Consider the following 26,183-nt stretch of genomic DNA (forward strand, 5'->3'; position numbering starts at 1 on the left):
CGCACCGCGGCGAGGCTCCAGGGTGGCTCCTGCCCCTGGCCCGGAAGCAGTTCTCGGTGTTTCCGGCCCGGCTGGATTTCCTCCGCTTTCGCCGGCCGGCTGGGTTTGTCCAGCGGCCGCTGCTTCCCGCCCTCGGGGCCGGTCCGGGAAGTGCGGTCTTCGGCCGGGGTTGGCGGGCTCCGGTGGGGTGGCGTGGAAGGGCAGGGCGCCCGGAGGGGCGGAGGTCTCACGACCGGACACCTGTCTGTCGAGCTGTGCCCAGCACCCCGGCCAGGGCCCCGGCCAGCTTCGAGGTCCGGAGGTCGTCCGTTCTCCTCTTGGCATCAGGCCTCTCTCGAGAGCGGTGACTGGGAAAGCAGCCCCTCCCCACGCTGGACAGCGCCCTTGCTTAGAGATGCGATCCTTAAAGATAGGAATGTAACTGGGGTATTCACCTCGGCCAGCTCAGAGGGCCCAGTTCTTCCTCCCAGGGCCACCCTAGGTCCCGCCCTCTTCCACACAACTCCAAAAACATTTTAGCTCTGGTGACACTCTCCTTTCCCCTTCTCTTTTGCCAGGTTCAACATTCTCCTGTGTATTTTTCCCAGATGGTTGATTATCTGGTTTCATGAAACAAGACTTGGAGGACTGGGTACCAGACACCTGGGAATGGAGGGTGTGCAATAAGGTGCACTAAAGAGAACTGCTATACAGTTCTGACCTTGGAGATTTCACATCCCAAGGGTCTTTATATATGAAATGGGAATTCGACTTTCACCACAGAGTTAACAGCTCACTCTTAGTATTCCATTCTGGGCATACTATGCTAAAAGTATTTTGTGTATTATCCTACTTAATCCTCACATTACTCCAGTGTTACAGAACTGGGTACAGAGAGGCTGAGTAACCTGCTTAATGTGACACAGTGCTAGTAAGAGGAGCTGGGAAGTCAGACCCACCCAGATATCTGACTCCAGAGCCATGGAAGGAGGACCAGGCTAAGAACAGGTCTTGAGGCTGGAGTCTAGAGTGCATGTGAAATAGAAGCAAAAACAGGGCCTCTTGTTTTACAGAGGTTGGTGTTTCCTGTGAGCAGTGGAAAATAATTGATTTTAAGCAGGGGAGTATATGACTAGCGATTACATGTCCTGATTTGCTGGGGAATTCCCAGTTTATGCCTTCTTTCCTCAGCATAATTAATAGAACTTTTTTTTTTTTAAAAAAAAGAGAATCATTATATTCAACTGTATTTATTTATTTATTTTAATTTGACAAGAGAGAGCAAGAGAGAGAGGTTTAGTGAGAAAGCAAGCCGCCAGGTCCGGGACTCGAGCCATGGTTGGCCCTGTGGGAGTCCAGCAGCCTTAGCCACCATGCCACCTGCTGGCCCCAATAGAATCTTTTGCTCAAATGCCCAGTTCAGACAATTTTACACAAAACTCTGATGACAATGTGCAGGACAGAGCCTGCAGGCAGGGAGAACAGTTAGGAGGCAATTTATACTCTTAAGAGGCAAAGATAATTAAGAGTGAGTGAAGAGGAGGTCCAGATTTAAGAACACTATCTGAGGAATATTTAGAACTTTGTGATCAGTTAAGACATGGTAGGTGAAGAGTCTAGGAGACTTGTAGATTTATATATTTACTTATTTAGCTATATGACACGTGTGCTCATTGGAGACACAGTGAAAGAGTGAGAGAGAGAGCACTCCCAGGGTGGATGACCGTGCCACAATCCCTTCTTCATTTTAACCTCGGATTTTGGGCATGCATGCACACACACCATGTGTCTTTTGATCTGCCATGTTCAGTATTCAAACCACACAGTCAGCCATGTGGGATCCAGTCCCCCTTAATTTCCATGCCATCTGCTGACCTCACTTCTAGATTTTTAATAATGTGAGTAGGGATAGCAAATATAAGGAGGAGGTAGAATTGGTAAAATGAGGTGAGAAGTGTGAGGGTGAGTTTCCATTCTTTTGGCTTCTCTACAGCTATCAAAGCTTCTTTTAAAATATGATATCCTGCCCTCTTTATGACATTCCATATCAAATTCAAATAGAAAAGTACAAAGGGACTTCTATCTGGATCTAGCATTCCTATTAGTGTACTAATCTTCATAACAATGGTCTTATACTCCACGTGTACTTAACCAAACCTCTTTTTTTGCATCCAATCCAAAGTAATGCCACTCTTCCACCCTGTCACATCACTGCTTATTTTCTTCAGAATGCTTATCTATAGAATACTGATGTCTCGTTATGTTTATTGACTATCTCCATTATTAGAATATAAACTCTATTAGTTCTGGATTTTGCTCCTTTGTTCATTGATCCATGGAACAAAGTTCAAAAACTCACGGAAATGGAGGACCAGCAGTTAGAGTAATGGCTGTATCGCTGGACTCCCATGTAGTCGACCGCGGTTCAAGTCCCGGACCCAGTGGCCTAAACTCACGCTGGGTGCGTGTGCGTGCGTGCCCAAGATCCCAAGAGGAGAATGGAGGAGAAGGGATTGTGGCGTGGCCATCCCCCCTGGGGGGTGATTTATCGCTTTCTATCTCTATGTCTCTCTCTGTCTGGTGGCCGACGAGGGTTTGAGTACTGAACCTGGTGGCTTGCTTTCTTGCCTTCCCTCTCTTTTTTTGAGCGGTTTTTGCTCTAGGATGCATGCAGTCACCAGAAGGACAGAGAGAGACAGCGAGAAACCACCCCCCAGGGGGGATAGCCAGACCGTAATCCCTTCTCCATTCTCCTCTCAGGATCCTGGGCATGCATGCACACACGCCCAGTGTGAGTTTAAGCCACCGGGTCCGGGACTAGACTGCAATTGACTACATGGGAGTCCAGTGACATAACCATTACGCCAACTGCTGGTCCCCCCCCTCTATTTTTCTGTGTGTGTGTGTATCTCTCTCTGTTCAAATTAAAATAAATGAATAAATAAAATTAAATAAATAATTCTTCATAAAGTGAAAAAAACCTCATGGGAAACTGCTTACTCTGAGAACACTATGTGGATTTTATCCTTTTGCACCAACATGAACCTCTACTAACTTACTATAACATGTCTGAACAGGATCGAGTTTGAGGCACGGGGAAGGATAAGTCATTAATTTGAAGAGTCCCTATTAGAGCAACACGAATTCTGCTAAAATTGAATGAACATCAAACTTGTGGTGAAGCTTGGATGAAAAGCTTATAGAGACAATGCTCCAAAGAAATCAGCAGTTTGCAAATGGACAGCTTATGTTAAGAAGGGAGGACATGATGTTGAAGACGATACCCACAGAGGCACACCACCCACATCAATTTGTGAAGAAAAAATGAATCATTTGTGCTCTAACTGAAGAGGATTGACAATTAACAGCAGAAACGATCACCAACACCATAGATCTCTCAATTGGGTCAGCTTACACAATTCATACTGAAACGTTAAAAGTTGAGCAAACTTCCTGCTTGATGGGTGCCAAAACTGTTGCATCCTGATTAGCTACAAAAGAGACCTTTCAATAGAAATTTCAAACAAGTGGGATTCAAGACCTTGAAACATTTTTTAAAAGAATTATTTTATTTAACTTTATTTATTTAAACTTGGCCAGAGAGGGAGAGAGAGAGAGAGAAAGCAAGCCACCAGGTCTAGAACTTGAACCACAGTTGGCCATGTGGGAGTACAACACCCAATGGTGGTTAAGGCACTAGACTCCCTAAAGCATTTCTTTGAAGAATTCTAATAGGAGATGTTACAATTTTGGCAGTAAGATTCTGAAAACAAAATACAACCAAAGCAATGGCTACACCACGATGTATTTGATTCAGTCAAACAAAAGGGGGCTGGTTGAGACCAGCAGGTGGAATGGTGGTTAAGGCACTAGACTCTCACATGACCAACTGTGGTTTAAGTCATGGACCCAGTGGCTTGAAAGTCACACTGGGTGTGTGTGTGCATGTGTGCTGAAAATCCCGGCCTATGAGGAAAATGGAGAAGGGATTGTGGTGTGGCCATCCCCTCTTGGGGGTGGGGGGAAGGTGATTTGTCACTTTCCCTCTCTGGTGATTGCATGTGCCCTATGTGGGATTGGTCAGAAGTAAAGGTCTTGACTTTTGGGGGGGATGCTCAAGTCATTTTGCATGTTGATTTTCTGGAGGGCCAAAGAATGATAACATCTGCTTATTATGAGAACTTCTGTGTGTGTGTGTGTGTTTTAAGAGATTTTTGTTATATAGCAGGTGTGCCTGCCAGAGAGACAGAAAGTGAGAAGTCACCCCTGGGGGGATGGCTACACCACAGTCCCTTCTCCTCCATTCTCCTCTCGGGATTTTGGGCACGCACACACATGTGCCCAGAGTGAATTTTAAGCCGCTGGGTCCAGGACTCAAACCATGATTGACTACATGGGAGTCCAGCAATGTAACCATTACGCCATCTGCTGGTCTGTGTGTGTGTTTTAATGATAGCATAAGTAAAATAAAAGAGGGGGAAAGAGACAAGAGACAAGCACCCTTGACTAAGTCTAGTCAAATCATGATCCACTCCCTTTCACCTTTCTTCCAGCTCCTCAGGATCCTGGGCACCTGCACCTAACATGTTTATCTGGGGATCTAAACCCAAGATCAGCCATGTGACTTTCAGCCTTGCAGGGTAATTGGTAATACTGCTGTGCCACAGCAGCTGGGCTACCAGAGTATTCTAGAAAGTTAGCCCAAAACTTTAGCAGAACACCCAGGAAAGCCTTACCAGTCTTTCTCCACCACGATAATGCTCCAGCTCACCTCTCTCTTCAAACAAGGTCAACTGTGTGAGTGTGATGGGGAATCGTTAAGCACCCACCATACAGTCCTGCTTCATCTCCTTCTGACTTCTTTTTGTTTCTTTTTTTGGAGAGGTTTTTGCTCTAGGGCACGTGTGCTTGCCAGAGACAGAGAGAGACGGAGAGACAGAAAGTGAAAAATCACCCCCCAGGGGGGATGGCCATGCCGCAATCCCTTCTCCTCCGTTCTCCCCTCGGGATCTTGGGCACACACACACACACACCTGGTGTGAGTTTAAGCCACCCGGTCTGGGACTCGAACTGCGGTCGACTACGTGGGAGTCCAGCGACACAGCCATTATGCTAACTGCTGGTCCCTTCTTTTTGTTTCTTAATCTTAAATCTTTAAAAGGCACTCATTTTTCTTCAGCTAATAATGTAAAAAAGACTGTGCTGACACAGTGAATTTCTCAGGAACCTCAGTTCTTTAGGGATGGATCAAATAGCTGGTATCATCACTTGATGAGCCAATGTGAAAATAGTTTGGGGGCCAGCAGGTGGCATGGTGGTTAAGGATGATGGACTCCCACATGGCCGACCTGGTGGTCTGCTTTCTCACTTTCTCTCTCTGGTCAAATTTAAATAAAATAATTCTTAAAAATAAAGTTTATATTTTTAATCTTTTTAGTTTCTGCAAATATATCACTGATGCCTAGAAAAGAGCTTGGTATAATAGTGGAGACTCAAAAATTAATGGCTGAATGAGTATCAGGTTATTACCTCATAAGCACATGAAACTTTTTAAACCTGAATGTAAGCATGATTGCCTGATAATCCCTGTTAAACTTTATTCTGTCGGCTTCATTCCAGGGTTCTAGACTGTCTAGAAATTTTAAATTTTTTGATTCCTTCACTCGGTACTGAGTATCAACATGCGCCGGGTGCTGGATTATAACAGTAAACCAAATAAACATGATTCCTACCTCTCACGAAGCTTACAGTCTGTATAACAGAAAACACCAGGTAATTCCTGCAGTCTGTATAAGTACTCTTAACGTATACGATTCTAGAAAGTCATTTACTTAGGTGGGGCATCTTTCTAAGCCAAACATCCTGGGTGAGTAAAGGCATCCTGGAGGAATATCTAAAATATAAGTCAGTGGCGGTTAAACAAAGAAAGGAGACCATTCTGGATAGAAGCCATTCCTTCCATCTACCTCCCCGTACAATCAGAGTGCACTTTAGGGACAGGCATTGCCTCTTATTAATCCAGTGTTTAGTTTGACACACAAGGCAGAACAGATGCTCAATGAATATTTCTTTGAAAGAATGGAAAAAATAAAGTCAGAAGTGCTCTCATTCAGAGAAGCTAAGTAGGTTTCAGCTGAAGCTTAAAAATCCATTTTCTTGGGACCAGTAGTTAACATAATGACTATGTCGCTGAACTCCCATGTAGTCGACCGCGGTTTGAGTCCCAGACCCGGTGGCTTAAACTCACGGTGGGCATGTGTGCATGCGTGCCCAAGATCCCAAGAGGAGAATGGAGAAGGGATTATGGTGTGGCCATCCCCCGGGGGGGTAATTTCTCGCTTTCTGTCTGTCTCTCTGGTGAGCTCACGTGCCCTATAGCAAAAAACCTCTAAAAAAAAAAAAAATTCATTTTCTTGTCACCTTTGGATGAGGTGACAAGGAACTAGATAAATGATCTGACCTTTGGATATTCCTAAGTCCAGAATTACTGAACATTTATTCTAAAAATGTAATTTATCTTAAAGTGGCTTTGGTCAAAAATGGACTATTCCTACATTTTAACAAGTGAATATGTAGAATGCTATATAGCAAAAGTTCTCAATTTATGAATGGTAGCTTCCCCAGGACCATGGAGTTACTGTAAAGCTTGCGGAATGTACCAAAGAAAATCTATACTTTCCATATCTGATACAGTAGCCACTAGCTGCAAGTAGCTTCTGAACACTTCAATTGTGGTTAGACTGAACAGAAACATGCTACCGATGTCAAATACACACTGAAGTGCAAAGATTTTTACAAGAAAATAGAACGTAAAATATCTCGTTAATTTTTATATTGACTACATTTTCAAAAAAGTTTTGCTCTAGGGGATGTATGCTCACTAGAGAGAGGAAGAGAGAAAGGAGAAATTACTCCCCAGGGGAATAGCCAGGCTACAATCCCTTCTCCATTCTTGTCTCAGGATTTTGGGCACACACACACACACACACACACACACACACGCCTGGCATGTTTTCCAAGCTGTGCAGTAAGCCATGTGGATCTAGTTGCCTCAACCACCATGCCTTTAGCTGACCCCTTGACTATTTGTTGAAATATTAATATTTTGAGTGTTAATATATGATTAAACTTAATTTCACCTGTTTCATTTTACTCTTTTAATGTGATACTAGAAAAATAGAAAATTATACATGCAGCTCACATTATATGGGATACCACTGCAGCAGACCAAATCAATAATTTACAAAACATGTATTACCATTTAACAAGTATATATGATGATACAATTGAGATTTATTAATTCAGATGATACAATTCAGACTATTAATTAACATATGTTTTGCTGAACTCTTTATGTTCTCTAAAGTACAACCTAAGTGAGAACATCTTTGATGTGAAAATGTTAACACTCAAATGTTGGAAACTACTATTTTCTAGATCATGGGTTAACTTACACATTTTATCTGGGTTCTGGGAGAATGGCGGTGGAGAATAAGTAAGAGGCCGACCAGTGAGTGTGCAAAGCACTTCACGTCAGCTCCTGAAAGAAGCTTTGTGAAAAATGTCCCAACTGTAAGTGAAAGGACAGAAGAAATAGGCCCTAAAATTCCAACCCCTCCTGGGGTGGGGCTTTGCATAGACATGATGGACCAAAAAAGCAAACCCCAAAGGGTTCTAAACTGGGAAGGTATTTTAGGAATGGTGGGTAAGGAATAAAGCGCTCTGTAGAAATAACTCCAGTAATTATTTCCGAAAGAGAAAAGCTATAGAGAATGCCTGGCTTACAGAGACCTATTTGGTCTTTTTGAGGATCTAAATTAAGTATTATTTGTTTTATATGCATAAATATAATTTATATATCTGTTACATATCCACAAAATATAGTAACTTTTACTAGGTCACATAAATGCTATCCATCTGTAGTAAATTGGGAATGATATTTTCTAATTCATCAGGTGCCATTTGTCATACTTTATACTGAGGAATAAAGAGAAATTATTGCCAAATCCAAAGATACTCAAGAGTAACAAAAATACACCTAAATGGTTTCTGCTAGCCTTTATTTGAGAAAATTTACACAAAACCCCCCACATCAATCCTTACAAGTGAATCTGTATAAAACCCACGTCTCTTTCCATTAAACAAAGAAAAATGGCTTCATGACAGAGGCTCATGACAACGGTACAACAAAACTTACTTAACCTGTATCGTGCTCATTTATAGTTTACAGAGCATTTTGAATCAGATGCTCAAAAATGGAGGGAAGCAAATGACATATCTGTTATTAAAGCTGATTTGCCCTTGTACTAGCCTTTTGCTTTTTAGATAAAATCAAGGCATATTACCAATTAACTTTAAACCAAAAGCGCAAATGTCCAAGTTCGTAGTTTTGGCATGAGTAAAAAGAAAGGACATGAAAGAATTTCACTTCCACAAAGTTCTAAGTTTAGAGTCACACTTGGGAGCAAAAGCATCAACAAAATAAAATATCTCTTCTCCTATGCTCTTCTTTGACATTTTATCAGAACAGAAGACCATATCTAATGGAGTTTTCATTACTCCTAAAAAGGAAAAAAGGCACAAGTTGGAAATTTGAGAGTATCTTGTTAGATTAATAGCACATAGAATTTCGCACTTAAATGTATAAGGATGACTCTTAACCCACAAATGTGTTTATTCCTTTCCCTGTTTGGATGTAGCCTCTGTCACTTAGTATATGGAATTCTACTGACAGACTTCCCCAACATCAGCTGTCCCTATGGCAAGGCTTCTACCGCAAGGTCCTCAGTGTAACACTTACCAATTCTCAACAGCAGATGGCAATGTCTCACAGATTAATGAGAGAACCACTTTTATGCCACACAACAGGAATATTCAGGGAGTCAAAAGAAGGGGAAAAAAGGCTGGTGTGTGTAGTAGCTAGACCGTCAATAGAACAGGCTGAGACTTTAACAACATAACTCATTCCCTCTTCTATTTTCAGACTTTGGTCAGGTCAACACAACAGTGTTCTCTGATAATTCTAATATACTGCTTCTATACTGCTACATGGCCCTAACTCCTGTAATTCTTGCCACTGCAATTAGATATTCCTGCAATGGCAGGATTAAAAAGAGATTACAGAAAAGATAAACTCTTATTTACTTTCTTGGTAGCTAGCTATGGAGTGACAGTATTGTTCATCTCTGTTCTTGAACATGGTCATTTGTATCCACATTTTTTTCTTATTTACATTAGTATTAGCCTTAAGGGACCTCACATTCCCATAATGATTCTTGGCTTTGCCTTTACACATATTTTCAAGTAGTTACTCTCTTCGTGACTCTCACAGTTGTCTATTTTATACTAAATACCTTAACTCTCTAAATGGAACATGTAAAGAGAGAAACTAAATCAGTGACTAGCTATGCAAGAAGACTAGGTAAATTTTACTTTTTTTTTTGGTAGAAATTATGTTAAAAATTCAAGAAATCACATATCTGACAGAGGATTTATATCTAGAATATATAAGGAACTCTCAGAACTCAACAGTAAGTACAAACTATCTTAAAAATGGGTAAAAGACATGAGAAGACATTTCACCAAAGAGGTTATATAGATGGTAAACAAGCATGTGAAAAGCTGCTCAACATCACTAGCCATTAGAAAATGCAAATCAAACCGTAATGAGAAACCTGCCTATCCAAATGGCTAAATGAAAAAGAAGAAGAAGAAGAAGAAGAAGAAGAAGAAGAAGAAGAAGAAGAAGAAGAAGAAGAAGAAGAAGAAAAAAAACAAGTAACAATGCCAAATGCTGGTGAGGATGTGGAGAAACTCTATCTGTCATACATTGCTGGTGGAAACGTAATGTACATGGATGGTCACAGTAGCTTTATTAGTAACAAGTCATGTGTCCTTCAGTAGGCAAACGTCTAAACAAAGGGGATACATCTATAAAACAAACTATTAACACATGCAACGACTTGGATGGGTTTCAAGGGAATTATACGGAGTAAGAAGAAATCAATTTCAAAAGGTTGCATTCTTTATGACTCTATTTATGCAACATTCTTGAAATGACAAACTATGGAAGTGGAGGACGAATCAGTGGTAACCAGAGATTAGGTGAGGGAGTAGGAAGTTGGCTGTGGCTATGAAAGGGCAACATGAGGGATCAGTGTGACACGACTGTTCGGTGTCTTGCAATGGTGGTCACATGAGTCTACATGTGATAAAATTGCATAGAACCAAATACACATAACACAGAAAAAAGCTTGAGCATTTGAGCACAAATATTTTAATGGTCTAGAATGCAATTTTCTTTAAGAGTTGCCTGTAGTTCAAAGCTCACTTTTAGGAGGTGTCACATCCATCAACCTTTAAAGAGACACAACATCATGAAAGGATGTCTCCAGAAGCTATGTAAATATTTCAGCTAAGGGCCAAAGAAAGTTAAGGGTGTTTTCACAAGGAAATCCAAAAAGGATAATCAGAAAGAAGTCTGACATGGTCAAAGAAATCTTGGTAGAGGAATTAGAGCAGAAGCCCAAGCGGGTGAGCAAGTGGGAGAAGGAAAGAAAACATGGTTCAAACAGATCACACGAGGAAACCCAGTAAAAATGCTGACTTTGGCATTATCTAGGTGACCCCTATTTTTTTTTTTTTTTTTGTCATTAGGTGACTCTAAAATAGTCTTATTGTTGCGAAACCAGTCCAAATCCTACCAAGTTAAAAAGAAGTCCCTTAATGACTTGCTGGGTGAAGGTGGTACCCCGTGTCCTCCCATATCAAAAGATCAGTTCTGGCAAGAAAGCTCCAACATGCCTTGATGATGCTGTTGGTAGGATGCCAGAGGCCTGGCACGTCCCAGCGATGTTCTGCTGGCTGAGATACAAGGTGGGAGGATATGGTGTCTCATTATTCAATCAATTTCTTGGCCTTGAAGAAACGACGCAGGTAGAAGACCTGCCAGGTAGCTAGTCCAATGAGGCAGAACATTGAAAAGATGCTGAAGTAAAGGACCCGAGTGTTTGTTGACTCTGAAAAACAAAAGGATTGCAAATATATGAAATGAACCTACTCAATGGGCTAAGCTATGGAGATTAACTAACTTTCTTTTGTCCCTAGATCTAACAGTAGGATTTCAGAGAATTAAAACAAAAACAAAACAAAAAATCTGTTATCCTATATACAAATGTTAAACGTTACAGAGATTAGTACTATTAATTTGATATGCTATAAGCTAACTGAAAATACGACCAACTGTGTACCAAACAAGAAATTCCTATGTGCTAAAAATCTAGTGAGACTCATATCTTTAGCAGCAGCAAAACTGAAGCAAGCAATTTTCCTTCCATACACTCGTCTCTAGGAAAACCGAGAAAAGGATCCACCAGAATTTAAAGGTTGGGGACTGTCACCTTTATGGCTCAATTATTGAGAAATGAGGGCCTCTTACCATTGGTATCACGCATCTCCTCCTCTCGCTTCTTCATGTAGGCAAAATCATTAACAATAGACTCTGAGAGGTCTTCCAGGCGTCGGAGCTCCACCTCTAATGGTTTGAGCTTCTCAACTTTTGCTATCTGGAAAAGAAAGGAGTTAGGCGTTTACTCCTTGAAAAAATGCTCTGGAAAAGAATATAAGACAACAGAACAGTCTTTTTAAAGATTTACCAGATTTAAAATCTCTCCTGTTTACCATACTTGTTTTTGCCATAGGGTGTGTGTGTTTGCCAGACAGGAGAGAGACAGAGACAGACGGATAGAGAAAGAAAGAGAAATCACCCCCAAACTGCCAAGAGGGGACAGCCATACTCCAATCCCTTTTCTATTCTCCTTTTGCGATCTTGGGGATACATACACAGGTGCCCCGCATGATTTTTGAAGTCATAGCATCTGGAACTCTAACTGTGGTCTGCTGTGTAGGAATACAGCCACCTTAATCACAACACTGCTTGCTGGCCCCGCCACCCTAAAATTTTAATATTCGAACTTCTTCCTCTTATGAACTGTTATCTTTTCATCTCAGACCCCTCACCTTTTTTGAGAGGTTTTTGCTATAGGGCGCGTGGACTCGCCAGACAGACAGAGAGAGACATAGAGACAGAAAGCGAGAAATCACCCCCCAGAGGGGATGGTCACACCGCAATCCCTTCTCCTCCATTCTCCTCTCGGGATCTTGGGCACGCACACACACGCGCCCGGCGTGAGTTTAAGCCACCAGGTCCGAGACTCAAACCATGGTTGACTATGTGGGAGTCCAGCAACATAGCCATTACGCTAACTGCTGGTCCCTCAGACCCCTTTTTAAAACAACAACAACAACAACGACAACAACAAAACCCATTTTAATACTGATTAAATCCTCTTTAGAAGGTCATGAGAAAAGAAGGGCTTGTTTCGGTGCCGCTATTTCTTCCGCCTTTCCCACAATGCCACGCTGAGACAGAGCATCAGGAGATTCACGACCTCTACAGTCCGCAGGAGCCACTATGAGGAGGGCCTGGGAAGAAATCTGCCATTTCCAGGGGAAAGCACGTGCTGGTTACTCGCTATGATGACTGTACTTTGGATCTGGGTTTGCTGCACCTTTCTTTATAGAAAGACACCACCACTTAAGAAATAAGGATGCTTTAATTCATCCATTTAATAGATACGAAGGACATTTTAAGAGGTGCAGTCATAGTCTCTGAAAAATGGATCAAACTCTTAAACGCATAGCATACTAGATGTCTGCAAATAAACTTATGACGTGCAAAAAAAACCTCTTTAGAAGTGCTATAATACAGTAAAGTATAATGTAAGCTTTATTTCCCTGAGAGTCCTGACTTTAATAAAGCATTTTTCCATTCAATGCATAAGAAATAAATGCTATTAGTAATAAGTGTGAGAGTCATAATAGGTCAAACCTGGTTTTAGAAGAAAAGCCACTGAATTCTCAGAGTACACAACAAGAGAATATTTACCATTATTATCTAAAACTCAAAATATACAATTAGAGAATTCTGGTTTGCTTATACAAATCCTACAATTCTAAGACTTACATGAAAGCTCACAGCCAAGACGAATCCTAGGTCTGCTCAAAAATCTGCATTACAGTGGCACAGGTGGTAGTGCCAAATGGAAATGGGAGGACCCCAGGTTCAGATCCTGGGTCTCTCTGACCAGGATCTCAGTGTGGTGAGGCCCTGTCAGGATTCTCTTCCCTCACCCTCTTTCTCTCTAAATACATAAATAACACTTTTAAAAACTGCAGTTTTGCGGCTAGTGGGTAATGTAGTAGTTAAGGCGCTGGACTCCCACGTGGCTGAACATAGTTCAAGTCCTGGACTCGGCGGCTTGAAACTCACGCCGGGCACGTGCGCTTGCATGCCCTAAATCCCAAGAGAATGGAGGAGAAGGGATTATAGTGTGGCCATCCGTCCTGGGGGATTTCTCACTTTCCCTCTTACTATGCATGTCTCTCTCTGATGAGTGTGTGCACTCTAAGGCAAAAACCTCTCCAAAAAAAAAGTTTAAAAAAAAGAAAGTAACTATCTTCCTTTCTTAACCTAGACCACTGAGAAACCTGTTTTTATCCTTTTTCTCCACATTAGTTTGGTCCCCAAACTGAGGCAAATTAAAATGATTGATATGGCCTCAAATACCTGATACATAGTAAACACCTGTAATCTTGTCTAAAATTGAGTGGATTCCTGGTAGTATTTTTTGTTCCTATAGTCCTGGCTAGGAGACTGACACAGTAAAATCTCATCTTAAAATCAAAAACAAAAACAAATCAGAATTGGCCTTGTAGCTCAAAGATTAGGAGAGCTGAATCTTATGTGGCTGACTACAGTTCAAATATAGGCCCTCGTGATTTGAAAAACATGTCAAGCACATGTCTGTGCATGCCCAAAATCCTGAGGGGAAGGAGGAATGGGAGGAGAAAAGGACTATGGTGTAACCATGCCCCATTGTGGGAGTGGGGGCGCTTTCTCCCTCTCTCTGGCAAATATACATGCCCTCTGGCAATAAAAAAGTAAATAAATTTCTAAAATTACAAAAAAAAATTGTTTTGTTTTTAAATATTTAAAGACTCTGACAACAATGTTTTTTTTTTCAGTGTTTACTATGTGCAAGGCACCAAGATAAAGCCCACTCTAAAGCTCAGTCTGGTCGAGAGGCTCACATAGAAAGCCATAACGGAAACAAGAGGCATGGTATGTATCAACCTCGACAACGAAGACACACATTAGAAGCAAAATGAAAAGAAGGTAGCGAGAGACTACCTCTAGCTAAAAGGGTAAAGGAAAGTTTAACAGGAAGTGGGTAAACTGGATCTCATGAGTTGGATCTCATGGGTTGGGCAGGATTTTAAAAGATGAGACAGAAAGACATTCAAGAACGAAAGGAACTTGCAAAACAAAACGTGAAGGGAAGAAAGTGCATGTTTGGGAAACCATGAGTAGTTCAGACCTAAGTAGTCTGATGAGCTCGAAGCTAGAATACAGGGTGTGTGTGCATGTATAAACATATATGGGGCCAGCAGTTGGCATAGTGGCTATGTCACTGGACTCCTATGTAGTCGACTGTGGTTCAAGTCCCAGACCTGGTGGCTTAAACTCATGCTGGGCGCTTGTGTGTGCCTGCCTAAGATCCCAACAGGAAAATGGAGGAGAAGGGACTGTAGCGTGGCCTTCCCCCCAGAGGGGTGATTTCTCTGTCTCTCTGTTTCTCTCTTTCTGGTGAGCACACACGCCCTATAGCAAAAACCTTAAAAAAAAAAAAAAAAAACCCAAACATATGCACGAACACAATTGTGCCTAGGAAAAAGTATGGAGAACAGCACGTAAGACTCAAAAGTGAGGAGGAAGTTAAATTGGGGACGCAGACAACTTGCACAAACTGAGACTGGACCCCAAGTCTATCTGAGTTTACACTTTATTCTACAGGTACCAGAAGGCTGAAGGAGAGAAACACTAAGTTTTTCCTGAATCAATAGTGATCAAGCTATGCTGGGCTACAAGGATCTGGATGAACTGTCCAGTTAGTCTGAGTGATCAAGTTTGACTGATAAACTTTCTAGTTTCCCCGCTATTATTTTAATGGTTTTATAGGCAATAGAGTAAGATTTTAAAACAGATGAAAAGCATTCTCAAGAAGACCCTCCTTGTTTGCTCAGGATGAAGCATTCAATGACTATCAGAAGACTTTGTGCCCCAGTCAGTACAAAAAGCAAAGAAAATCTCAAAATCATAATCCCCACTGACTACTGTTCTGCTCTTCTAAACATCTGATTTCACGCTCAGAGGATCTGTAACGATGCCAGATTAGACATGTTCCATGGAAGCAGGCTGGGATTCTTCTAGTCTACTTCTGTCCCCCAGGGCCTGAAACATGCCTGGGCTGTGCTTTGCTAACAGCGTGATAAAAGCTGTCTCCAGGATGTGGGCCTCAGGTTTTCCACTAGGGGGCAGTGCTCCCCTGGAAGGCTGCAAGTTGCTGTCCAATAACCAAAGGATGTCAGAGCTGCAAGGGACTTCGTTTTCCAATGAGCCCCTCACTTTACAAATGAAGAAACTGAAGATGTGAAATTACACGGCCCTCTGGGTGGCATCCCAAGGTCTCTTGACTCCCTATCGAGAGTCACTGCCATTTATTCAGTGTTGGTACTGTGACACTCGGCCATAAAAGAACAGAATTCCTGACTTCTAAAAGCACACTCAGTGTACCCAAATCCTGTCTATTTTACAAACAATGAAGTTTCCTTTAAGGTCCAAACCAAGTCCTTCCTTTCCTAAAGCCCTGCAGCACTGAGACCGTGCCACACAATTAACAATCATACGTGTCACAGTCACAAACTGTTTTGCTTTTTTGTCCCCCTCATACTAGTTTGGCCCCTGAACTCAAGGAAATTAAAATGATTTATAGTTGGTATGGTCCCAAGTAACTGATACATAGTAAACACTTGTAACTGACCTGTGATATTTATTCTTTGCTTTTTTTAAAGGAGCCAACCTTCTCCTGGTAGGTAAGTGTTGCTGGTCCCCTGAAGCAACACAACCAGACTAACAGATGCACTCTGTATCGATTTTTCACTCAGCATTCATTTTCAGGAGGCCGACTGCCTGAGAGAAAGCCCTCTCTACCACAATATCTAGCACTCTCATCTACAGTTTGGAAAAGCTATGTTATAAAGCCTTTCCTTGAATGTATGTGTGTGTGTGCATGTGTGCATGCATATACTCACACACACAACACCTCCAAAATTAAACTCTCTTAAACCATATCTAAATCTACTCTAATGATGATCTGAATCTAAAGAGTTCACAGTTATATGTAACTGTGCCAAGGAAAGGTGTTAACTCTCTAAGAAACTTCATTTTAAAACACAGTTGTGAACCCAGCCTCTAGAGAGAATCTGGATTCTTTTCCTTGGTGGAACATCAACACACAGAGAGAAGCTTCTTATAGCAAGCCAAATTCAGCAAAATTAGTTCGCTGTCTCTATACTACCACAGTCCCCACAAACTCCAGAGCAATAGCAACACATGTGAATATTATCTAGTCTAACACGATCAAGAGAAAGATGACAGGCCTGCATCCACAGATACGTCTGAGTAGAGATGGGGTGGGGTATATGAATCACAGGCCTATCACGGAAGTTCAAAACGTCAAGAGGGTGCCAAAATAAGTCCAGATAATATCGATGATCAGAGGAATAAATGAAATTCAGAAAGATCCTATTCATTCTGTCATGGCCATTTGGCAGTTTCCAGAACTTTGGAGAAGGGAGCTAAAATCTACTGAGCTGGGGCTGGCTCCCTGGTGCAGCAGTAAAGCACTGCTCAAGAATAACTGTTAATAGATCTTGCGTGGCAACTGCAGTTTGAATCCCTAGCTCAGTTACCTTGAAACATAGCTGGCACACGTGTGAGGGCTCAAGATCCAACGGACTGGAGAAGTGGAGTGTGGCGTGACCAGACTGTGTGGAGGGTGCTCCTCTCTCTCTCTCTCTGTGTCACTGCCACATGTGTGTACACAAACTCTCTCATAAATAAAAGAAAAAATCCACTGAGTGACCCACTGTGTCAAGTGCCTTACCCATATCATTTTATTTACCTATGTCAAGAAAGGGACTAAAGACTCTAGAACACAGAACCAGAGTTTCTCTTCCTGGAGGCACTCAGAAAATAAACTCTGGGAAAGTCTCCAGCTGTTGTTCCACACGGCAACAGTGCTTCTGGTATATCTGTTGGTAGCAAATGACAGACTAATAGAGTCCCAGGCAAAACCAGGATTTTACTCCTGTTGCAAATGTTCACTTCCATAGCAAGAAGACACATGGCCCAGGCATGGGTGGATGTGGAGATGGCTCTTTCTTTCTGGGGCAGTAATTGCCTTCATTCTCCCAACTGCACAATCAGACAATAAGTCCCTGTGAACAGCTGCTATAGTTAACAGCACAAACTAAAAGGAAATGGCTCAGTTCACAAACTGAATCACAAAGAGGCCACCCTCTAAAGGGCAAAAGCAAGACAGTGGTCAAAAGCCTTTAAAATACAACACAAGGAATCTAAAGGGCCTTATTTCTGAGAACATGCCACAAGACTTTAAGACTCTTCTTTTAAAAAATTTTTTCTAGAAGACATGTGTTCTTTCCAGAGACAGAGAGTGAGAAAGCACACTCCTTGGGGGATAGCCTTGTCACTGTCCCATCTCCTCTCTCTCACTCCTTTCGAGATCAAGCACACATGCTCAGCGTGTTTCTTGAGCTGCTATGTCCAGGACTCAAACTGTGCAGTCAGCTGCATGGGATCCTGCTGCCTTACCCACCACACCACTGGCTGGCCCAAGACTTTAAGTTGCTTACAATATGGCAAGCAATCCGTCTCCCAAATATCATCTTACATTTGCATTGTGTTCGTATAGCAATTTCACATAGGTTAATAAATCTTCCATAACAATTTAGGCAGGTAGTGTAGCTATTAAGACACTAAGCCCAACTGAATTTCACAGGGCCACATGGGTTTCAGAATGTGTCCACAAATTCAGTAATGAGAGAGAAATGTGCTGGATATGAAGAAAACTAAAGAAATGTGTTACCTTCCAGAATGTCAACAGATGCCAAAGGACCCAAGCCCTCTGGAGATACAGATCGTCTATTATCTTAAGGGCCTGAAATTAAATGCCTCAAACACTTTACACATGGCCCAGCCACAGTAGTAGGGACTGCTAATGTGCTGGGCTCTGCAGGCTGGGACCACAAGGGAGGCCAAGGACCAAAGGCCAGGCACGGTGTGAGGCTGAGGCATGAGGATCGTGAGGCTCAGGTCTACCTAACAAAGAGCTGGGCACGGTGGCATGCACCTGTAATCCCAGCTGTAGCTGGGGATGCTGAGGCAGTGGATAGTAACAGGATGAGACCCTGCTGTCCTAAGATAACAAACAGAAGAAAACAAAACTCTGCACATGCTCAGTACTCTCTGGTAATTACCAGAAAAAATAATGCTTGTGTTACCATGTTCTGGTCACAGACATTAGCATTAGCCCAGAGATAACAAACAGCTATTTCTGAGCAAGGGTCTAGGGAGCCTAGCCATAGGCTGAAAAAAAAAAAAAGGGCTGGTCTTTGGTCTCTATCAGAACCACTCCTTCTCTGCCTCAATCTGGTCTGCTGTTTGAGAGGGGAGGAGTAGGGGGAGTCCTTGAAGAAAGCAGTAGGGAGGAGCTTCTTGGTTAAGAAGCAGAACCTTAGGGCTGTGTGGTAACTATGTGCGTAAACACACGCTTAGGACGTGCCAGACATCTGAAGCAGGAAATAGGCAAAGGAAGCACTGAGGTTTCCTTTCTGCTAGGGATTCCCCTCTCAGGTTAAGCAAAAGGTCAGGAAAGATAAAGCCCCTCCTCCAATGTTAATAAAGCCCAAGGATGATGGAAACTCCAGGAGGGAGAGGGGTTCTAAAATGGCATACAACAGTGGTATCCACCTAATTCTTTTGTAAACGCACAATAAAGTCATCTGATTTCAAAAAGAACAAGCTATGTCTAAAGTCTAACAGACACCAGGTGCCCTGTTATTCAGTAACTACCCCTTAATGAAAGCTATCATGCTGGAGGAGAAAAAAGTTAGGACAGGTAAAATCCCACTTAGTACACATTCAGGGAATACCCTCTTAGGCTGGGGAACAGCAGCAATAACCATTAACTGCAATTCATTTCACCTGTTCGTCAACCTTATTTTCCTAAGGGTTTCATATCTTTTTTTTTTTTTTGAGAGGTTTTTCACTATAGGGCGCGTGCGCTCGCGAGACAGAGAGAGATAGAGAGACAGAAAGTGAGAATCACCCCCCCAGAGGTGATGGCTACGCTGCAATCCTTTCTCCTCCATTCTCCTCTCTGGATCTTGGGCACGCACGCACACGCGCCCGGCGTGGGTTTTAAGCCACCGGGTCCGGGACGCGAACCGCGGTTGACTACGTGGGAGTCCAGCGACATAACCATTACGCTAACTGCTGGTTCCCAGGGTTTCATATCTTATACCAGCACTTTGGCATACATTATCTTATTTATATAATTAATTCTGAATCATGAAGGTTTAAATTTTTTTTTCTCAGTTTACTCTTACATTCATCAAATAAGAGTTCTCTTGTTTTCTTTTAATTAAACCAGCCTGAAGACAGAAACAGGCAATTCAAAGTATCTGTAGGAACTGTCCATTATTTTATCACTTGCCCATATTTCTTGTCTCCAGATAACTCTATTACAGTTCCATTCAACTGAGCCCTTGAACAAAGAACAAGAGGAAGCCCCAAGGAGCTGCACTTGTACAGCTTTCTGTTGCAGAGCTGACCGGACACTTGGATTTACTTCCATCTTAGGCTATGTCCCTCCCAAAGTCCTGACCAAAGACAGGCAACCTTTCCTGCGCCATCGTTCCTAGATTTTCCTAAATTACTTACATTTTTCTTTAGATTATTTAGCTTATGTTCTTCAAAAGCCATTTACATGCCTGTTTCCCACTGTCTTCCTCATGCCCTCAAGTATTGTTTTGTTGGATAAAAATATTCTTATCTTTTTGTAAAGATCAATTCTCCAGTAACTAGTTCTTGTGGTTTTTCAAAGGTGTTCTTCAGCTGAAGAATCATTTTATACTATCCCCAAAGTTTCTCAAGTACAGGTTTTTAAAAGGCTCAGTAGTAGGGCCAGCGGGTGGCATAGATGTTAAGGCAGTTGGATCCCACATAGCCAACTGCACAGTTCGAATCCTGGACCAGATAGCTTGAGAATCATGCTGGGCACGTATGCAAGCATACTCACAATCCCAAGAGAACAGAGGGCAAGGAACTGCAGTGTGGCCAACTTCCCCGCTCCACCCCGTCCCCCGGAGGTGTGCCTTCTCACTATCCTCTTTCTCTCTCTGGTGAGTACGTGCAGCCTATGGCAAACTTTAAAGAAAAAAAAAGCTCAGAGGTTCTTTTCTTTATTCTATATACATTTCCACTTCCTGTCACCCAAATGTTAGTTTTCCTTATTCTATAATGCTTCCTATCAATTTTCTATTTATTACTATCCCTCATCTCTTGTAGCCTTTTCTCATTTTTTTAAAATAATTTTTTAAAATTAATTTTATTTATTCATTCATTTACTTTAATTTGACCAGAGAGAGACACACACAGAAAGAGAGAGAGAGAGAGAGAGAGAGAGAGAGAGAGAGAGATATGAAAGAGAGAAAGCAAGCCGCCAGGTCCAGGACTCAAACTGTGGTCAGCCATGTGGGAATATTCAGCACCTTAACCACCATGCCTCCTGTTGGTCCCTCTTCTAGCTTTTCCTTCCACTCTCCCCTCCTCCTTAAAAGTCTGAAATTGGGTCAGCTGGTGGCGTTGTAGTTAAGGCAGCAGGATCCCACATGGCTGACTGCACAGTTTGAGTCTCAGACCTGAAGGTTTGAAAAACATGCCAGGAATGTGTGTGAGCCCAAAATCTCAAGAAGAGAACAAACTGATGGTGTGATCATCCCCTGGGGAGATGCTTTCTTTCTCTTGCTTCTCTTTTTTCTCCCTCCCCATCTCTCTCAGGTGATCACTTACTTGCCCTACAGCAAAACTAAAAAAAAGTTTGAATAATTTTAACTAAAAGCTATTTTCAACTAGTATCTCTAAAAGACAGCACAGTTATTCAAGACTATAGCACTGAATCAATGTCCTAGATAAATGTGTCTCTAGATACAGAGACATACACACACACACACACACACACACACACACACACACTATAGATACAGAGACATACACACACACATACACTATCTAGAGGTACATATACCTAGGACATGGATATTCACCCGCTCACGCTAACTATCAGTCCTAAAACGTCTTTGGAATGAAAAACAAATCACTTTTTTTAACCTTGGACACTAACACATAACTGAATTCTAGCTTTCAAATATTATAATGATACATATCTGACTTCTGTCACAAGAGAGTTAATGGCATATGCTTAAATGTTTTATCACATCAACAGTTCTGTGGGACAGCTGGTCCAGTCCTATGGCTGACAGCACAGCCAGAATTATTATTCAAGGCTGTTAATACAACTTTTTGTATCAATAAGATCAGAGCTGGTTATCACATGACTGCTGAGAAGACCATAGGCTTCTGGGCAAAGCACAGCCTGTGGCCTGACAGGTCACAGAAACCTTGCAGCACAGCACACCACTGCCTGCTCTGGCTGCTGCAGCAGGGCATACCTCTTCGTAATTTTTCGCCTCCACTCCATGCTTCATGTCTAGGATCACGAGTTGGTCAGGTATCCGCCCTGTTCCTGAGAAAGAAATCAAAGGATTCATTGTGCGGAATAGTTAAAATTCCGGGAAATCACCCACCCACCCTCCCTCTCCCTAACCCCCATCCTCTCAATAGAGGGAAACAGCCATGACTCCTCCCCCTGCTCAGCTGCAGAAAATTCCTGGCTCTGGCTAAAATCACAACATTCCAGACAAAGCCTGTATCTGTGTGGGGTGCCGGAAAGCAAAGAGAACACACTGCTAGCAAACATTTCTGAGCAGGCAGGACACAGACACTGCAGCCGCTACTGCTGAGGAATAGAGAGGAGAAGAGAAAACACACAGGCTTACTGGATTAGAACATAAAACTCCCAAGTCCAGCAGTGGGAAACCGAGTGCATGGAGACTGATAGCGGGGCATGCCAGCTCGGGCTGAGAGCGTATTTCCGCATCAAGAAAGCTGCCCCGCCAAATTCTGAAAGTCACGCTAAGTTAGGATTACTGGGTAGACGCTAAGCTTGGATTTACTTAAAATAAATGTAAGTATTGAAAAGAACATAGGTTTTATATAATAGTCCACTTAAGTTCATATATTTTGTTTAACGTAAGGCTACATCAATAAATTAATAAAATGTTATAAGGTTATTCCCACTAAGCCCTTAAATGAGTTAGAATGGCTCAAGGAAAAAACTTTTATAATAAGAGTACAATTCTCAGGGATGCATCTTAGAGAGAAAAATATCTCTTTGAGATACTGGGGCTAACAGCAATGTTCATAAAAAATAAATCTATGGGGTAGTCAGAAAGGTCATGATGCAAATATGTCACGAGTTTTCCACTGACCCAATAATTTATCTTGATCAAAAAAGAATTCCAATCTTAAATTATCAAGTAGGAGAAAGTGAAAGACTTTTAGACTAAGAAAACGGCTTAGTCCCAATTCCCTGGAATTCACCTATTTATAAAATAATGTCCTGCATGAAATGAGAAGTTCTGGGAAACAATGCCACTTAAGCCCTGGGACTCCTGAGGCCATAAGCCACAGAGAATGTTACTGTACCCTCTGCTGATCGAGAAATATTGGCAGTTTTCTGGAACAGACTGAAGTTAATTCAGCAACTCCTTATTGAGATGGCCCTGCAGCACAGTGGGTAAAGGAGCCAGATTTGCATGGTCAACCGTGGTTTGAATCCTGGCCTGGTGGCTTGACAAATATGTTGGGCACATATGCATGTATGCCCAAAGTGGTGAGGGGAAGAAGAAATGGAGGAAAAGGATTGCAGCACGACCAGGGCCCATTGGAGGGTGCATGCGCACACACGCTCTCTCTTACACACACCTGGTCTCCGGCAATAAAAACAAAACACACTGAAAACTCCTCATTGAGAACTCACTGGGTACTACAACTGTTCTGGAAATTTTAAGTGGTGTGATCTTTGCCTTCAAATATAATTCCATGTAGGGCTCTAAGACATACATGCACATAACAGCTATGGTGAAAATCCAAAGCAGTATAAAATTTCAAGCCAAAACAACTGAATCAGATAATCCTAACTATGGAGCAAGGTCGGAGAAAGTCAGAAATTAGCTGTGGACAGACTTCACTCAAGAGCAAGCAACTGAAAACAGGACTCTGGTAAAGTGTTCTAGGAAGAAGGTGAAACACGGGCAAAGGTTCAGATAATGAAATGATCCTGACATGTGTGAAACACATTAAAGAACTTCTTTTGGATAAGCTGGAAAGAGCAACTTGAAACCAAGAGAAATAAAACTGCACAGGTAAGATTAAGATCAAACTAAGACAAACCACAGATGATTTCTAAACATTAAATCAAGTCCCCCAAAACATCAAAATAACCAAACAAACAAACAAAAATAGCACTTAGAACATTCTCTTTTCCCAAATCTGAAGTGGTATACTGAATATGACATCATCTACAAGAAATGTAATGCAGGAGCCAACAGGTGGCCTGGTAGTTAAGGGTGCTGGACTCTCACATGGCCGACCACAGTTAAAGTCCTGGACCCAGTGGCTTGCTTTCTCACATTCTCTTTCTCTCTGTCCCTCTCTGGCCAAATAAATAAATAATTACATAAAATAATTGTTTTTAAAAAAGAGAGAGAGATGTATGGCAAATTCTTGCTTTTCTTTCTTCACTTAAAAAGTTGTGAAATCCAAGCAGGTCGCAACCCCAGCTAGTCCAAACGATCAAGGCATCCTTCTCCCTAACAGTCTTCAAACCATCTGTCTGTCTGTTATAGCACAGCATTCTCAATATTCAAGCCCAAATGAAACCACAAGACCACAGACCTCTGGCAGGTCAGAGTCCAGACTATGGAAGTCTCTTGCACAGAATAGCCAGCCTATTCCTTTGGCTGACATTATAACCTTAAAGACTATAAATGTAAAAAAGGCCATTCAGTAATTTCTCTCTTTGCATCTGTCTGGCAATAAGAAATCCTTTTTTAACTTTTAAAGACTATTTTGTTAGAGCAGTTTTAGTTTCACAGCAATACTCAGAGGAAGGTACAGAAATTTTCTATATTCCCCTTACCTCCACAAATGCATAGCTTCCCCCATTATCTCCTACTAGAGTGATACATTTGATACAAATGATTAACATACAATGACAAATCGTTATCACTCAATATCCATAGTTTACATTAGAGTTCTCCCTTGGTATATATTCCAAACATAATGTCCAGACATATGTACAATGATATATACCCACCATTACAGTATCATACACTGTATTTTCACTGCCCTAAAAAGCCTCTTTGCTCAACCTGTTCAACCTTTCATTCTACCTAGACAAACTTTAGTTTTTGGAGAGGTTTTTGCTATAGGGTGCGTGTGCTCGCCAGAAAGACAGAGAGAGACAGCGAGACAAAAAGTGAGATGGGGGGGATAGTCATGCCGCAATCCCTTCTCCTCTATTTTCCTCTTGGGCTCTTAGGCACACACGCACATGTGCCTGGCATGAGTTTAAGCCACCAGGTCCAGGACTTGAACCACAGTTGACAACATAGGAGTCCAGCAACACAGCCATTACACCAACTGCTGGTTCCCCACCTAGACAAAGATGCTCCTGTGACTACAATGTATGAGGTTTCTATATCAGAATAAACAAAGAAGAAAAATGAAATGAGAAATTGAATACTGACTATAGCAGAGGGAAAGAAGGAACTGGAGAATATGCTTAATTCAGGAAAAACACTGATTACTTACCCTTGCTCTCAAAACACACTTCGAACATGTCATAATCTTCGGTGGTAAAGGCAAATTTCCCTTTGGTTGCATCCTCCTTGGAATACAGAATATGGCCAGCAGAATCTGTGATCTAAAATAAGAAAGAAGGTAAGAATAGGAAGGAACTAACACTAGGGAAGAGGACTTACAGAAACTAAGGCGATAGAGACACCATCTACAAAAGATAGTTGATGCTTCTTATTATGATGACTATGCTCCAGCCATCCCCAAAGGCAGTAATCACATTAGATGATGAAACCCAAATAACTGTCATTTCACTCATTCAAACTGCCTGACTATACCAAAAGTTAAAAGCTGTTGCCACTATAGGATCATACCAAAAAATTGATGTGGCCAATGTTCTAAGTTATATAAACTGGTATGTTGGCAAAAATTCACTTCATAGAACAAATATTAGTATTATTTCCAATAGCAAGATATGTCACAAAAACAGAAATGGACAATTACTAAAAGAATATACAAGAGAGAGAAAGATATATAAAAATAAATTTCTATAAAACAAATTTCGAGACCGTTTCTGTTCTGGACTGTGAAGCTGGAAGCCCTGTGCCGATCGTGGTTTAAGTAACCAGCCCAACTGGCCTGAAAGGCACTGGGCATGTGTGGGAATGCCCAGGATCCTGATGGGCTGGAAGACTGGAGGACGGGGATTGGGGCACGACTGAGTCCCATGAGAGGGGCTCTTCTCTCTCAAACATGCATGCAAACACTACCACAGAAAAAAAAAATCTTGATGGGTGGGGGCGAAGAACGGAATTAGAACACCTAAAGGAAAAGAAAGCAGACATGAGAAAAGAAAATCAGATCTATTCCTGTAAAGTGCAAGTGAATTATGTCAATGGCTACACCGGGTGGGAGCAAGATGCAAGGGATAAACAAGTTTCTCCTAAAAAGACAACCTTGGCTCCTACAAATGACTATTCCTTTGTTCTAGGTTCTGAGCTTTAGCTCTCCCACTGAAAGTGCTCCACTTCTAGACAATTCTCTAAAGGCACAGATGAAGGGGAAGAGTTGGTAAGTGAATGCCGCATAAAAAGAAAGGGAATGATACAGTAATTCAACAGCCTGACTCCCAGACTTCTATTTTAGAGCACAAGGCTGTCTTAGCAGAGGCATATTTCATCACCTCAGACTTGAGGCTACTTTGCAATGTGGAACACAAAAGTAGTGGAGTTGTTATACT

At 41.9% G+C, this 26,183-nt stretch overlaps 1 protein-coding gene across 1 annotated transcript in view; it reads right to left on the reverse strand.

Moving 5' to 3' along the window:
- Positions 1–10,200: 10,200 nt before the first annotated feature.
- The window catches only part of TMED10 (transmembrane p24 trafficking protein 10), a 36,111-nt gene continuing 20,128 nt past the window's right edge, over positions 10,201–26,183 (reverse strand). The window contains exons 2-5 of the mRNA XM_006170561.3: positions 24,959–25,070; positions 21,694–21,767; positions 11,417–11,543; positions 10,201–10,997 (exon numbers count right to left, since the gene is read on the reverse strand). Of these exons, the coding sequence (XP_006170623.1) occupies positions 10,876–10,997; positions 11,417–11,543; positions 21,694–21,767; positions 24,959–25,070 (435 nt within the window). The 3' untranslated portion in view covers positions 10,201–10,875. The remainder of the gene's footprint in view (positions 10,998–11,416; positions 11,544–21,693; positions 21,768–24,958; positions 25,071–26,183) is intronic.

Source organism: Tupaia chinensis, unplaced genomic scaffold (genome assembly GCF_000334495.1).
Source record: "Tupaia chinensis unplaced genomic scaffold, TupChi_1.0 Scaffold148607_1, whole genome shotgun sequence".
Classification (NCBI taxonomy): domain Eukaryota; kingdom Metazoa; phylum Chordata; class Mammalia; order Scandentia; family Tupaiidae; genus Tupaia; species Tupaia belangeri.